Below are 15,439 nucleotides of genomic sequence, written 5' to 3' on the forward strand. Positions count from 1 at the left end.
GCTACCGTCAGGAACCCCAAGGCAGATCATTTCCTGTTTCAGCCTCTTTACGTTGGCTCGCAGTAAAATTTAGAACAGATTTTAGAATTCTTCTTATGGTGCACAAAGCCTTAAATGGCCAAGCTCCATTATATCTGAAAGATCTGACTGTTTCCCTATCAGCCCACGAGGACACTTGGCTCGCAGAGTGGAGGCCTGCTTGTGGTTCCCAGAATTTCCAGGCCCAGAAAGGGAAGTTTTAGTTTTCAGGCTTCTTTTTTCTGTCAGGATGCAGATGACAACCTCTTTGCTTTTAAGATTAAGTTTAAAAAGACGTCTATTCAAAAGATATTTAATTAGATTCAATTTGGTTTTTCTTGGACCCCCCCAATGTCTAAACCATGGTTACGCCCTTGTGCTGCAGGTTCAGTGTTGTGCTGCTCAAAGTGTGGCTGCATGATACAACAAGAGAGGAGAAAATGAGGATAACTGTGGCACATCTGACTCGTGTCTGAACCACCTGTGTGTTGCAGGTGCGTGTTGCTCGCCTGGAACAGCTGGAAAAAGAGCTGCAGGAGGTCCGCGGGAGTCAGGAGAGCCAGCTCCAGGTCAGACACACGATAACGGCAAACACGGGTTGTCCAGCTGAGACACGCTCAGTCCACCGGGGAACTCACAGAATATTTGTGATGGAGAGATGCTATGTGGAGAAAACAGGAGCTGTGATTGGTCAGTTTGGGTGGCTGGTGTCTGATGTTGTTTGATAGAAAAAGGAGATAAGCAGCTGCTTCCATTTCTGGGTGAAACTGGTGAAACTGGTTCTGTCTGCGGGGCAACAATGAAACAGCAGAACAAGGTGAAACCCTTTGAATCTCTTTGTCTTCAAACAACTGCATCACAGCAACAAATGAAGAAGAGACACATTAAAACAGATCTCGTAATCCTCTGTTGCTGTTGTCGGGCAAATGAATGAGGAAGGAAATTCCTGCTCGTTATCACCAGCTCTGCTGAAAGGAAATAACTTAAAGTCGGTGATCTCAGGGCGACTCGAGGAGAGAGAAACTGGAGGATGATACATTAAAGTAGTTACACTGAATAATCAGAAAGCTCTTCTCGACTTTACTAATGTTATTTAACTGAGTTCAGCTTCAAATCGTTGTCATGTCGAAAGACTCTGTTCCTCCTTTATCTATGTTCGATTTAAAGGGCAGGAGACACTTAAAGGGGAACTCCGGTATTTTTAAACCTTATTTCTGGCATTAAATACCTTCATCTACTCACAGAGAACAGTTTGGTGAAAGTCTGCGTCCTTCTGAAGATATTTAGATAACTGGAGATCCATATAACGGAGTGAACGGGGCTTAGAGGATGCAGCCTCTAAATAAGGCATTATCTGTCTTTATTTCACCAATACTTTAAGAAGAATGAATGAATGAACGTGTGCTATAGCTCTGTTAGCTCATAGCTGCTGTTATGTGGCTACTTGCAGCTATAGGAGAGCTAACGGAGGGATTTCTACACAGGCACTCTACTGGGACCACTTCATCCACACGCCCCCCTGCAGCACAGTTTATTCACTCCGTGCTCTGTGACAGTCGGCTAACTTCACACAGAGTTTGCTGCTGATAGTTTTGTGCAACATGGCAGGATATTTATCAGATTTTGACGACGTGAACGACGACTTTGAGTAAGATGGACGTTCTTACCGGAGTAAATAAACTGTGCTGCAGGGGGGCGTGTGGATGAAGTGGTCCCAGTAGAGTGCCTGTGTAGAAATCCCTCCGTTAGCTCTCCTGTAGCTGCAAGTAGCCACATAACAGCAGCTATGAGCTAACAGAGCTATAGCACACGTTCATTCATTCATTCTTCTTAAAGTATTGGTGAAATAAAGACAGATAATGCCTTATTTAGAGGCTGCATCCTCTAAGCCCCGTTCACTCCGTTATATGGATCTCCAGTTATCTAAATATCTTCCGAAGGACGCCGACTTTCACCAAACTGTTCTCGGTGAGCAGATGAACGTATTTCATGCCAGAAATAAGGTCCAGGTTTAAAAATACTGGAGTTCCCCTTTAATGGTTTGAGGGATCCACTGAAGATTAGGATTTCTGGCCTCTTTTTAAGCCTTTTTAAGTCCTTTTTCTCTTTGTTTTACAGCACAAACTGGGGCATAAGCCGGAATCTATCAGACAGAAGATAAATATCGTGATAATTACGAGTTACAAACATTTACAATATTTAATGATTATTAAGCATAAACATTAAAGAGCTCATTCAGAGCATTGAATCCCTGTTAAAGCACCTTCATAAAAATGTCCCTGAATCAGGCGTTTTCACAGAATTTAACATCTCCTCACATGGACAGTAGGTTTGACGGTTTCAGTCCATTTCAGCTGCTGTATAGAAGGAGAGGAAGGAGTCTGCTCTGCTGCCATCACTGCAGCAGCCGCTCCCAGCCCAGCTCCACCTGACACAGCGCCACCGAGCCATCGTAGGCCCACACCCAGAAGCCCGGGTACAGCGGCTGAGTAAAGGTGGAGGTGAAGGTGTGCAGGTGCACCATTTCGTCCTCAGAGACGCCGTAGAAGGAGAGAGAGCCAGCAGGCCAGTTGAGGTAGACCCCGACCCTGTGGGTGAAGGGTTTGGGCGCCGCGGACTTGAACCTCTTCCCGTTGTGGCACGGCGTGTAGCCTCCCTCTGAGCACTCCAGACTCCAGGACTGATCGTTGTGTCCCAGCAGGCAGCTCTGCGCGTCCCCATCTCTGGAGATGCTGTTGTAGGTGACGCCGATGTCGGCGCCGCGGTACCAAACCACCTCCCAGTACACGGAGTCCAGCAGCCCCTCCCTGCACAGAACCTGCGGGCAGCGCCTGAACCGCTCCGTGTGCTCCGAGGTTCGATACTCCTCCCAGGTGCGAGTCGCCCGCCTGTTGCCTTCGGACAGGTGAAGCTCTGAGTTAGCCGTGTCGGGGTCAAAGGTCAGATAGGAGGCGACTGTTGGTAAAACAAGAGCCATCGATTGAAGTTAAAACATTTCCTGGTTTTCTCCCTTTTCGATGTGATTTGAGCAGATAAAATAGTTGCTGAGCTGCCTGAGTTCGGTACCTTAAAGCTGCTTTTATCAAGTTATTTTAAATTATTCTTTAATCAATAATTGTTTTATCCGATAGACTTTAAGTAAATAACTGTAATTTAATGAATCATGCTTCTGTATTACTCAAACAGGAGAAAAGAAAATGATTATCCAGTATTTATTTAGTTATTTAACATGAAATAAATGATGCAAATATGCTCAGAATAAATTTTCTTTTACTGTCTGAGGCTGCAGTCGAGTGCTTAGATTTAGATTTGTATGTCATCGTAGTTATGATACGTGATAAAGAAGCTAAAGTCGTGTGGAAATGTTGAAATAAAGCCTCTTAAAACTTCGAACTTTGGTAACTATGGTGACGGTTTGATAAAGTATGCAGCCCAGAGCCACTGATCATAAAACTCTGACACCGTTATTCAAGAAACAGAGGAAACAGAGTAAAATCCGTGTGATCTTACAGTTTTTCAGCGACCAAAGATCTCCTGCTGACCGATTCCTGCAAGAACAAATGGGAAAATTAGAAAAGTTTGCATAAATGTTGCTTTTCCTTCCCGTCTGGCTGCAGACTTCGTGCCTAAACCGCTTGGACCCACCTCAGGTCGTCTCTCAGACTCAGTAAGACGATCCCAGAGGACGGTGGAGCCTCTCTGGACCCCACAGGGGACTCTTCCCTCCGGTGTTCAGGCTCACGTTTTGGTTCAGCCGCAGACAAACAGGCGCTGAACCCATGAAATTCTGCTTCAAATCAAACAGAAAGCTTAAGAAACACATCTACGGCTTTATGTTAGCTTTGATGCTCGGTTGGATCACTGAAGTGTGGGATTCTGACCGGTACCTGTGCTCTGGCTTTGTTGCTTCTCAGCGATCCTCTTCCACTCGGTGTTCTCCTCAGAAGCATCCAGCTCCAGCTCTGGTCCATCCCCCCTGTTGTCCCTGTTGTCCATTTCTTGGTTTACTTCTCTGAAATCATTCTCTGCCTCCTCGGCTCTCTTTGGGGCGCTTTGGGACGTCTTTAAGGCACTTTGGTCTCCTCTGAACGGGCTCCTTAAAGGCTCCTCGGCTCTCTTTGGGGCACTTTGGTCTCCTCTGAACGGGCTCCTTAAAGGCTCCTCGGCTCTCTTTGGGGCACTTTGGTCTCCTCTGAACGGGCTCCTTAAAGGCTCCTCGGCTCTCTTTGGGGCGCTTTGGGACGTCTTTAAGGCACTTTGGTCTCCTCTGAACGGGCTCCTTAAAGGCTCCTCGGCTCTCTTTGGGGCACTTTGGTCTCCTCTGAACGGGCTCCTTAAAGGCTCCTCGGCTCTCTTTGGGGCACTTTGGGACGTCTTTAAGGCACTTTGGTCTCCTCTGAACGGGCTCCTTAAAGGCTCCTCGGCTCTCTTTGGGGCACTTTGGTCTCCTCTGAACGGGCTCCTTAAAGGCTCCTCGGCTCTCTTTGGGGCGCTTTGGGACGTCTTTAAGGCACTTTGGTCTCCTCTGAACGGGCTCCTTAAAGGCTCCTCGGCTCTCTTTGGGGCACTTTGGTCTCCTCTGAACGGGCTCCTTAAAGGCTCCTCGGCTCTCTTTGGGGCACTTTGGGACGTCTTTAAGGCACTTTGGTCTCCTCTGAACGGGCTCCTTAAAGGCTCCTCGGCTCTCTTTGGGGCACTTTGGGACGTCTTTAAAGCACTTTGGTCTCCTCTGAACGGGCTCCTTAAAGGCTCCTCGGCTCTCTTTGGGGCGCTTTGGGACGTCTTTAAGGCACTTTGGTCTCCTCTGAACGGGCTCCTTAAAGGCTCCTCGGCTCTCTTTGGGGCACTTTGGTCTCCTCTGAACGGGCTCCTTAAAGGCTCCTCGGCTCTCTTTGGGGCACTTTGGGACGTCTTTAAGGCACTTTGGTCTCCTCTGAACGGGCTCCTTAAAGGCTCCTCGGCTCTCTTTGGGGCAGTTTGGTCTCCTCTGAACGGGCTCCTTAAAGGCTCCTCGGCTCTCTTTGGGGCACTTTGGTCTCCTCTGAACGGGCTCCTTAAAGGCTCCTCGGCTCTCTTTGGGGCACTTTGGTCTCCTCTGAACGGGCTCCTTAAAGGCTCCTCGGCTCTCTCAGGTTTGGCGGTTCTTGCGGTTGAGGTGTTGCAGGAGTCCTCCTTCGCAGCAACCTCTTTGTTGTCTCTTTCCTTTGAAAGACCGATCTTGAAAACGCTGGAGAGGTCCTCTTTGAAATGATTGAAGTCCTCTTTGAGCAGCGTCAGAGGGTTGATCGGTTTGTCTCCTGACTGGCTGGTTCTGGGATTCGTGTCCTTGTCCTTAAACACTTTCATCACTTCCTCTTTAAACTGGCTGAGGTCCTCTTTGAGCAGCGTCAGCGGGCTGATCGTCCGTTTCTCTGACTGAAACTCTTTCACTTTCACATCTTTATTGTTGCGGTCCTCTGGGTCGCGTGCTTCCTCCTGCTTTTCAGGCTCCTCGCTGCAGTTTTCATGACTCATTTTGGCTTCTTTCATTGGTTAAAACTCGTGTTTTTTACTGTGGCGTCTTGTTTAGCTTCACCTGTACAATCAGAAACATTAGTTAGTTAGTAATTAGTGATGTTATTGACAGGAAGGTGCTCCATAAACAGGCTCAGGGCGCTGCTCTCCGAGCTCGATGAATGCTGCACATATCGTCTGACTGCAGCTCGAAGCAAACAGGAGGACATGATGTATCTGAGGGATTATTTTAAGTGGTGCATTAATCCACATTTGGTCTAATTGTGAGTGTTTTGGGATGTTGTTCATCCTGAAACTCTCCCCGGTTGCATCTTATATCCCATCTAGTCTGGGAATGCATTTCCCAGTGAGAGTGGGAGGAGGTGGGATCACCTGGACTGTGCTGAAGCCTGGTCTGCAGCTCTGGATTATGAACATTCGGCTCCTCCCTGTGACCACAAATCACTGAAGAACAAGATGATTTGTTCTGTCAACATGAGAGAAATGGGAATACATTTAATTCTCCACAGATTCCTGCCTTTGAATGTTGGTCCGAGATTCAGATTTAAGATCTTTTAGTCCTTCCTTCATCAGAAACCCAGAGTATTTGTCAGGGTGTGAGTTCCTATCCTGAGAAGAATCAGCTGGTGTTTATATGTCAGACTCATTAGCTGAAAGCGGTAAGTTCTCTAACTTCTCAATCCATGTGAACTCAGTCCATCTGACTCTCAACACGGAATAATAACCTTTAAAGTGAGGAAGTGTGTGAGTAAACCTGTCTGCTCGTGTTCAGGCTTGTTCAGAGTTAAGCTCAGATACTCACAGGCGCTTCAGTCTTCTCTTTTCTTCATCCTTCGCCTAAAAAACGAGCTGAAAGCCAACAGATCGGGACTCCAGAAATCAGACGTCAGAGCTGGAATCTGAGTGTCTCTCTGTGACGAAACTTTCTGGTTTGACTAGTTTGGCTCCATATTTCAGGGCATGATTGGCTGCAGGGAGCAGCACTTCTGCTTTGTGCCCTGAACAGAACCAACACCTTCTGCATGCTGAATGCAACCGGCCAGCGAACACCTGCAGAATGTGTGGAGCTGGACTCTGTCTGATGAAACACATGGAAATAAACTAAAGTCTGATTAGTCTATCAAACACTAAAGGCTATAAGTGGGGAAGCAAAGAGACATTATGGCGGAAATTATTCTAATAAAAGTTTGTTTGCTCCTACAATTAAAAAAAAAGAGAGAAAGTGCAACAAGATAAACGTTTAATGTGATGAAAAAGATTAAATTCAACTCTTCTTAACCCGCTGAAATAACCATTTTGAAGACTTCACTTTGAGCTCATTTACATTTTTTAACAGTTTTAGCTCAATCAGTGAAAAACCTGCGCTCGTTCTGTGTCTTTAATCAGATTTTAGGAGCCCAGATCTGCTCCTTTTCTGTCTCCATCCATTAGGCTTCATCTTCTGGTTGAACAGAGCTGCTCTGTGATTGGTTGTTGCCAGGCTGCAGAGCTGGCATGGAGCAGAGTGTCCGACATAAAGACGGCGAATTGGTCTTTCTTTTCTCTGCTCTGCCTCCCTCTGGGAATAACAAGGAGACATATTTGCCTCCTTAAAGGGTTACTTTTGCTTTAGTTTGACCCAAATTAGAGCAGAACAAACCTCCTCCTCTTCAGTGATTCAGTGTCTGTCCTGGTTTAAAGATCTCTGCCTCCACAACACAGCAGTGTGGATAAATGGATCTGAACTCATCCCGATCACAGCTTATTCAAAACAAAAAAAGGGCCTTTCCACAAAGTTAAAATGAGAAGAAGAAATTAGTTCCAACAGGACAGGATTATAAAAGTGTGAGAAAAAGGGTAAAAGATCAAAGATGTTTAATTTTATTCTGCTTTGCAGGATGAACGTTGCAGAGAAGCTTGTAATTCACAGTTTGTCCTGACGGTGGCACTGTTTTGCAACATGATTAAATCCCACAGATTTCATGTCATGTTGGAGGGTTGTGATGACAACAGCTCAGCAGGTGAAGTTTCTGTGGAATCAGCCAATGCAAGCTGCATTAAAACGTGTGCCACATTTGACTTTTATTGAACTAAAACTCAACTTATAAGCAAACCTAATCCTGAAGGTTCACGACCTACGAGTTTCACACGATAGGAAGCAGCCACACATTCTTTCCTGTTACAGTTCCAGAAAAAAACCTAATTTTTCTTCTTCATCTTCATGAGAGAAGAGCTTCAAATCTGTCCATCATTGACCAGATATCTGGTGTATTTTACCAGCAACAGGGACCCTTCCTGCTGGAGTAAGTGGCTGCTAGCAGCTACCAACTGGGCCCAGTCCCAGCCTGTATTTTTCTCCACTTTGCTCCTTATTTAATCAGTTCCTAACAGCAAGTCCAAAGCAGCTGTTCAGCCCCACCTCACATGCAGTCTGGACTGGTTCCTCTGATGTTTCAGCCGTCAAACGAGCCGTCTTTTCTGGGACGGTCGGTGGGTGTTCTACAGATTCAGAGCAGAAATCACTGGTCATAGGACACATAAAAACATCAAAAACATCTAAAAACATGAGTCAGCGCTTGTTGTTTCTTAGATTTATGTACGAGGGGCTTGATTTAAAGCCAGCAACGTGATTTAGATTTAACGTGTAGGAATCTGAGGGTCCAAACTGAGCTGATCGGGGCTGCGGCTGCTCGCTGGCATCCATTTTGTTGAAATGCTCGTGCTTAATGGAGGAGGTTTGGATCGGAGCCAGAGGTTCAGTCTGTCCTAAAGGACGACGGCAAGAATTCAGGTTTCCTTTGTGAACAGGAGGGAAAAATGCAGAACACACGCACGGCTTTTTGTCTGCAGACAGTCTCTCGCACTCACATCACACCCCGAGGCGTTGCTATGGCGATGGGATGGAGGAGAGGGGGGCAAAGCTTTGATATGAGTCTCTGAGGATTGCAGGCTGTGAATCCAAATGAAGCCCTGTGTGTGTGTTGGATTACATCACATCAATAAGGGTCCTCACAAAGATCAGAGAAAAAAAAATGTGTGTCAGGATTAGCAAGCAGGCAGTAAAATGGACCTTTTACGGCTTTTGTTGTTCATCCTAACAAAGATCTGGATGATTAAACTCTGCCTGCCTGTTTTTAAAAGAGCAGCAGGCATAAATTTACTGTAAATAATGAAAAAGGTTGCAAAAAGAAGAATAAAAGAATCTAAACTTGGAATTGCTTTAATCTAATCTACTTCTTATTCTGTGTAATTAAGCCTCATAACAATAAACAGAGATGTAGCCTCACTGCTGGAGGTTTAATTACAGCCTGAAATAGAGCAGCAGCCTCTTCAGAACCACCCTGAATGATGGAGCCTCCACACAAACAAATCACAATACAGGGATTCCAGCAGGAATGCATCTGGGTCAAAGACTCTTCTTCTTCTCTGTGCGCAGCTTTCTGGAGCCGAGAAGCCCCCTGCTGGAGAGCCAGAGAACAGCAGCTCGTCGTCAGCTGCAGCGGGAACAGAAGCAGCAGATGGAGGCAGCAAGGTATCTTCAGACGCTCTAAAGATGCAGAATTTAACTTCTAAAACTCATAAAGACCAAAGGAAGAGGTCAAAGATCCAAAAAACACCAAATGTCCCATTTCAGCCGAATTAAATAGGATTCACATGCAAATCAGGAGTTTAACACCCTGTCTGAGTTTCTCTGTTCAGCACTTTACAAGAAACAATATTTTAAGAGTTCTGTGCTTCAGATAATCTAATTTATTGAGGTTAAGTCACAAGCAGATGCTTTTAAACAGTGAAAAGTTTTATATCTGTAAATAGAAGTTTACTGTTGGCACTAAAATGTGGTGCAGCCTCCATTAAAATGGCACCAGTTAACTTTTCTTTCATTTCACACACAGCAAAACAGCTGAAATTTGCTGGTTTTTGCATCTTTAAGCCCTAAAGATGCAGCAGAACGTATTATTCTTATCACGTATTTCAACAGTTGTTTCACAGAAGGAGGAAAAATAACCTTTTACTCATTTTAACAGAATGAATGTTTCTTTATTGATGTGGTAAAGCAGGCTGAGTTCTGCCTGGAACACCTTGAGATGCAGCCTTTTAACGGTGTTCTCCCCTCAGGTGGAAATGGTCTTCTGGCTGCTCTCCATGCTGGCGAACAGAGACAAGGAGGAGATGTCGCGGACTCTGCTGGCCCTGTCCAGCTCTCAGGACAGCTGCCTCGCCATGAGAAAGTCCGGCTGCGTGCCCCTGCTTGTCCAGATCCTGCACGAAGCTCCACCCGGAGGCGGTGGTTCTGGGGACACGGGCGCAGGTGGCGCCGCGGCGGGCTGCAGCCGTGAGGCCAAGTCCAGAGCAAGCGCGGCGCTGCACAACATAATCTACTCCCAGCAGGACGAGGGCCAGGCCCGCCGGGAGATGAGGGTCCTACACATGCTGGAGCAGGTCCGGACCTACTGTGACAGCGGCTGGGACTGGATCGAGAGCCACGCCGTCACGCCTTCACCCGGAGGAACCAAAACTACAGGTGAGCCAGGCTGCCGCCAAACCAGAACAACCATGAACCATCAGCTTGTGCGACTGGGAAACCGCCCATGCATCAGCAGTACCATAGAGACATGGATAAACGGGCTTCTCAGCACCTGAAATGGGGCCTGATCCAGGTGTATGTGTGCTGTCCAGAGACCCGGTGGCTTGGTGCAGATGACAGAATTTATTCAATTCAATTCAATTCAACTTTATTTATAAAGCGCCAGATTACAACAATTGTCATCTCAAGGCACTTAAGTAATAAAGTCCAATTCAAGCCAATTGGAATTCAATTCATTGTAATCATAATCCAATTAATTCATATAGAGTCCATTCAAAAATAATATCCGAGCTAAGGAAACCAACAGATTGGACCGAAACTTGTCTTCAGTCCAATCTCCCGTCCTGAGCCTGAGGGACTGTGGAAAGGAACGACTCCCTTTAACAGGAAGAAACCTCTGGCAGAACCAGAACCAGGAAGAAACCTCTGGCAGAACCAGAACCAGGAAGAAACCTCTGGCAGAACCAGGAAGAAACCTCTGGCAGAACCAGAACCAGGAAGAAACCTCTGGCAGAACCAGGAAGAAACCTCTGGCAGAACCAGACTCAGGAAGAAACCTCTGGCAGAACCAGAACCAGGAAGAAACCTCTGGCAGAACCAGAACCAGGAAGAAACCTCTGGCAGAAGCAGAACCAGGAAGAAACCTCTGGCAGAACCAGAACCAGGAAGAAACCTCTGGCAGAACTAGAACCAGGAAGAAACCTCTGACAGAACCAGAACCAGGAAGGGTCCATCCGCCTCGACCAGCTGGGGTTTGAGAAGACAGAAAAGAGGGAAAAGAGGGGGGAAAAACACCATAACACCATTCAAAGGATACCTGCTGGAACAGGGAAACACAAGTTAATAACCACAATAATCGACTTAAACGGGCTTCTCAGCACCTGAAATGGGGCCTGATCCAGGTGTATGTGTGCTGTTCACGCTCCAGAGACCCGGTGGCTTGGTGCAGATGACAGAATTTATGTAACCCACACGAAACCATAGATTTAGCTTTTAAAGACACATATGATGCCCTTTTTTCACAAGCTGACGTCCTGATAAAATATCCGTGACATTCTTTGGTCAAAATCACACTTTTTTCTTCCAGCGATTCACACCTCTAATCAAGTGAATCGCTTTAAGGATTAGAGTGACCTGCTCGACTCCATTCTGCCCCTCCCTGAGATCTGTGGTACTTAATAACACCTGGAGTACCTTCTTACTGGATGTGAGAGCCAAACTGATGCCTTACGGTTCCCTCATCTGCAGTCGGGCAGCTGAGAGGCTCCTCTTCTTTTAAGCAAAGTCGGTCAGGCAGAGAGTGATGTGTTCAATGGCCCAAGTCACAAAATGGCTCCATAAACTCTGGACTTCATGGCTTCATTCGCGCTTTATTGATGGTGCATTCAAGGACAAATTGAAAATCGGAATTTCAAATTTCCAACGCCAATTAGACATTAAAGAAAATAATCTTACAGCATTATAAACATGCTTATTTCTGCAGTTAAGTATATAACTAAGAAGGGGATTTCACGTTAATAGAAAAAGAAAAAGCAAGGTACAGTGAATTAGGAATCATCTGAAGTTGAAGATAGGTGGCAAAGCTCAGAGAGACAGACAGAAGGTTCTCCTGTAAATCTGAACATTTTCAGACATATGGGGCCATTAAAAAAAGACAAACCCACAAACTCCATGCCAGGTTTTTGATTTGAGATATATGGTTTAAGGGGACCAACTCACAGATCAAAACTCCCATGTCTGTTAAAAACAGCTTCTTCCATCCAACATACATATCACACATGACAGATTCAGTTAGAAGACTTCAGCATCTCCAACATCACAGATTTTCTCCATATAAATGACCAACAAGCAGCTCAGATTGAAAATCCTAAATTTGTTTCCTATTTACGTCCAACCACAGATGTTTTATTTGACATAAGTTAGGAAAATGTGTCTTGTGTTCAGCCTCTTTGTACAGAGGAAATAAAACAGCCAGTTTGTTCCTTTTTGAACCAGAGGAACCAGAACAAGGAGGATAAACTATTATTATTTTTCCATGAATGTGGTTTAAATCTCATCCCCTCTGCTGTGCAGATATTCCCGAACCTGTGGACCCTCAGATCTGTCAGGCAATGTGTGCCATCATGAAGCTTTCCTTCGAAGAAGAGTACCGGCGAGCTATGAACGAATTAGGTTTGTGAGACGCCACATCACCAGTTTACAGGCCACTGTAATAATGATACTGATTTTTTTTTACCTTTATCTCCTGGTTATATCCAGACTTTTTGTAAAACCTGTAAGTTTGAGTCATCCAAACCCAAAGAGAACTAAAACATTTATTTATGTAATGACCCCTCAGGTTTATCTGGTCATCCTTTGAGCTGAGAAACGCCCTAAATAAGAAATAAAACAGCCAAACTTTTCTCATAAAGTCATGAATACTCTTTATTATTGCAGACTTAAAGTATCTGATGATACTGCTGAACTTTGACTGATTTTCAGGACTTTTATTGGAGTGGAAAGTGTGTTGTTGTGTGTAAGCAGAGCTTGGTCTTTCCTTCCAGGTGGTCTGCAGGTGGTGGCAGACCTGATCCACCTGGACCAGGACATGTACGGCATGCAGAACGACCCCATCAACATGGCTCTGCGCCGCTATGCAGGCATGGCCCTGACCAACCTCACCTTTGGAGACGTTGTCAACAAGGTACAGCTGTTGTGGAGGTGTTAGTGGTGAAGGAACCAGGTTCCACTAATGTGGGCTTTGTGTCCGGCTGCTCGGCTTCCTGTTACAAACAGCTTCATGGAAGGTTTTATTGATGTAAAAAAAAGCCAAAGGTTTAGCCTTTAGGCAGATCTAAACTGTTATTTCTCTCTTTATGACATGATGACCTCACTACATATTCATTTCTACACTTGTCTGCTATATGAGCTTCATGGCCTTGAGGCTCATTAGTGCCTCTGAAGGGCAGAAATAGTCCAAAAAGAAAAGATATTTTATTTTCCACTGCTTTTTTTCCCCTCATAAAGGGACAAAACTACTTGTTTGAATTAGGGAATGGACCACATATGAATAGATTGTTTTGATTGAGTGCTTTATAAAAAAGAAGTTAAGATTTAATATATTTTATTTTCACTCAGTTGCAGAAGACCAGAAAACCTTGAAATGAACAGTTTCATACAAGCTTCCTGTTAATTAAAATAGAGAAACCATCGCCACCAAGCTTTCTGAAAAGCAGTCTAAAATGAATAAATCTTAAAACTTTAGATGTGACAACAACAGAAGTTAGCATAAGGTGACCAGTTTCTGGTGGTGAAAAATCATCAAATATCATCCTTATGACATTAAAAACACAGACAAGTACTTTTTCATGTATCTTAACCAGCTTTTATCACACAAAAGGTGGAAATCAAACAAATGGGTGAAACATTACAGACATTAAGGCTCTCCTAACAAGGCAGATTTAACAAAAGACGCACAAAAGACGCACAAAAGACGCACTCTTAACAAACAGAGGCATGAAACTTTAACGTTTAACTTAAAGCTCTCCTTTAATGAAAAGTTACAACGAAAAATCTCTCCTTGAAAAACGGAGGAACAAACAAAGCTATGAAACTTACCATTTAGAATAGATAAACTAAGGCTATGAATAAGAATAAATTACAGATCAAGACTCTGCAGGAGAATCGCTTCACTGCAGGCTTGTGGAACTATGGATAAGTTGATCAAAGGCTGGTAATGATGCTCGAATGGAGACAACAAACTGGCACAAGACAAGGGAAACAGACTATTTGAACACATGAGGGACCAAGGGGAACAGGTGGAAACACTTTGGGAATCAGGGAAGACAATGAGACGCTTGACACGGGAGGAAGTGCAAGATACCTGAAACTAGAGGGGAAAGTTAGCGCTTTTTTCAAAATAAAACAGGAAATGACGAGATAAGACATGGAACAGAACATAAACCGTGACACTTACTTTATGTTACATCCCTTCACACAAAATACATAAGTTAAAACACAACATAACATTTATCGCGGCCGCTGGTCTCCTTTTCTTTCCTTTTTGCCGCCTCCAGATTGTTGTTGTTGACGCTGCTACGTCTTCTCCGGCGATGCTTTCAATGGCTACCGTAATAACTGGTGTTACTTTGAGTCTGCGCGCATTTTCCCCCATTCAGTGTCAAAATCTGGGACATTTCCGGGGACAGCTGTGATGTCTGGTCACCTTAAGTTAGCATCTCAGACATGCAAACTGATTCAACATGCTAACATGCCTCTCCACACCACGCAGGCCACTCTGTGCTCAAAGAAGAGCTGCCTCCAGGCTTTGGTGGCCCAGCTGGCCTCCGACAGCGAGGAGCTTCATCAGGTGGTTTCCAGCATCCTCAGGAACCTGTCCTGGAGGGCCGACATCAGCAGCAAGAGAGTCCTGCGAGACATCGGCTGTGTTTCTGCACTGATGACCTGCGCCCTGCAGGCTACCAAGGTACCAAAAACAAACCAACCCACAGAGAAAGGAGAGCGGTGACTTGGAAGTACCGAGAAAGAGGAAGGATAGAATACAAACCAGCTAAATATATGCTACTAATATTATTTGTGTGAAGATTTCTGTTTCTGTATTTATCAGACGCTTTTATCCAAAGCGACTTACAAATGAAGATATAAAGCTATATAAGAAGCTAACAATAAGCTACATAGAAGGAACCCAGGAGTCCGACTCTGTCAGAGGGGACAGAGTAGAGATAGGGTGCAGGCATAGAAGGAAGAGCAGAAAGATAAAGTGCAGAGATAGAGGGGGTAGGGAAGTACAAGGTAAGTGCTGGGATAGGAGATGCTCTCTGAAGAGCTGGGTTTTCAGGAGCTTCTTGAAGATAGACAGGGACGCCCCTGTTCTGGTAGCGCTCGGTAGGTCATTCCACCATCGTGGGACGACACATGAACAGAGTTTGGATTGTCTTAGGCGTGGTGTAGGAGCTGCTAGACGACAATCCTGGGACTTAAGTTTCTGTTCATCTTTGTAGAAATTCTACCCCCTGATGCTTTGTTTAACTTCAGATTATTCAGGTTGGGTCAAACAAACCATGTTTGGTTTTGCTTGTTCTGCAGGAGTCGACATTAAAGAGTCTCCTGAGCGCTCTGTGGAACCTGTCGGCTCACAGCATTGACAACAAGGTTGCGATCTGCTCAGTTGATAGTGCTCTCGGCTTCCTGGTCAGCACGCTGACATATCGCTGTCAGACGAACTCGCTCGCCATCATTGAGAGTGGTGGGGGCATCCTGCGAAATGTGTCCAGTCTCATTGCCACACGAGAGGACTACAGGTTGGTTTTTAATTCATTTCTACAGACCTGCAACTTAGATTAG

General features: G+C 45.2%; 3 protein-coding genes across 5 annotated transcripts in view; 2 read left to right on the forward strand and 1 right to left on the reverse strand.

Annotated features, from left to right (window-relative positions):
• Positions 1–2,414, forward strand: part of LOC140311517 (tripartite motif-containing protein 16-like) — a 252,966-nt gene extending 250,552 nt beyond the window's left edge. The window contains exon 2 of the mRNA XM_072388907.1: positions 2,028–2,414. Within this exon, the coding sequence (XP_072245008.1) occupies positions 2,028–2,055 (28 nt within the window). The 3' untranslated portion in view covers positions 2,056–2,414. The remainder of the gene's footprint in view (positions 1–2,027) is intronic.
• pycr3 (pyrroline-5-carboxylate reductase 3) overlaps positions 1–15,439 on the reverse strand; it is a 404,375-nt gene that overhangs the window by 46,255 nt on the left and 342,681 nt on the right. The gene's annotated exons all lie outside the window — the stretch shown is intronic.
• Positions 1–15,439, forward strand: part of apc2 (APC regulator of WNT signaling pathway 2) — a 44,477-nt gene that overhangs the window by 20,351 nt on the left and 8,687 nt on the right. For all 3 annotated transcript variants that reach the window (XM_072388904.1, XM_072388905.1, XM_072388903.1), the window contains 7 exons: positions 513–587; positions 8,948–9,043; positions 9,628–10,033; positions 12,170–12,268; positions 12,640–12,779; positions 14,367–14,561; positions 15,182–15,396. In XM_072388904.1, coding sequence (XP_072245005.1) covers positions 513–587; positions 8,948–9,043; positions 9,628–10,033; positions 12,170–12,268; positions 12,640–12,779; positions 14,367–14,561; positions 15,182–15,396 — 1,226 coding nt within the window. The remainder of the gene's footprint in view (positions 1–512; positions 588–8,947; positions 9,044–9,627; positions 10,034–12,169; positions 12,269–12,639; positions 12,780–14,366; positions 14,562–15,181; positions 15,397–15,439) is intronic.

Source organism: Leuresthes tenuis, unplaced genomic scaffold (assembly GCF_036924035.1).
Source record: "Leuresthes tenuis unplaced genomic scaffold, fLeuTen1.0.hap1 SCAF_7, whole genome shotgun sequence".
Taxonomy (NCBI): Eukaryota; Metazoa; Chordata; class Actinopteri; order Atheriniformes; family Atherinopsidae; genus Leuresthes; species Leuresthes tenuis.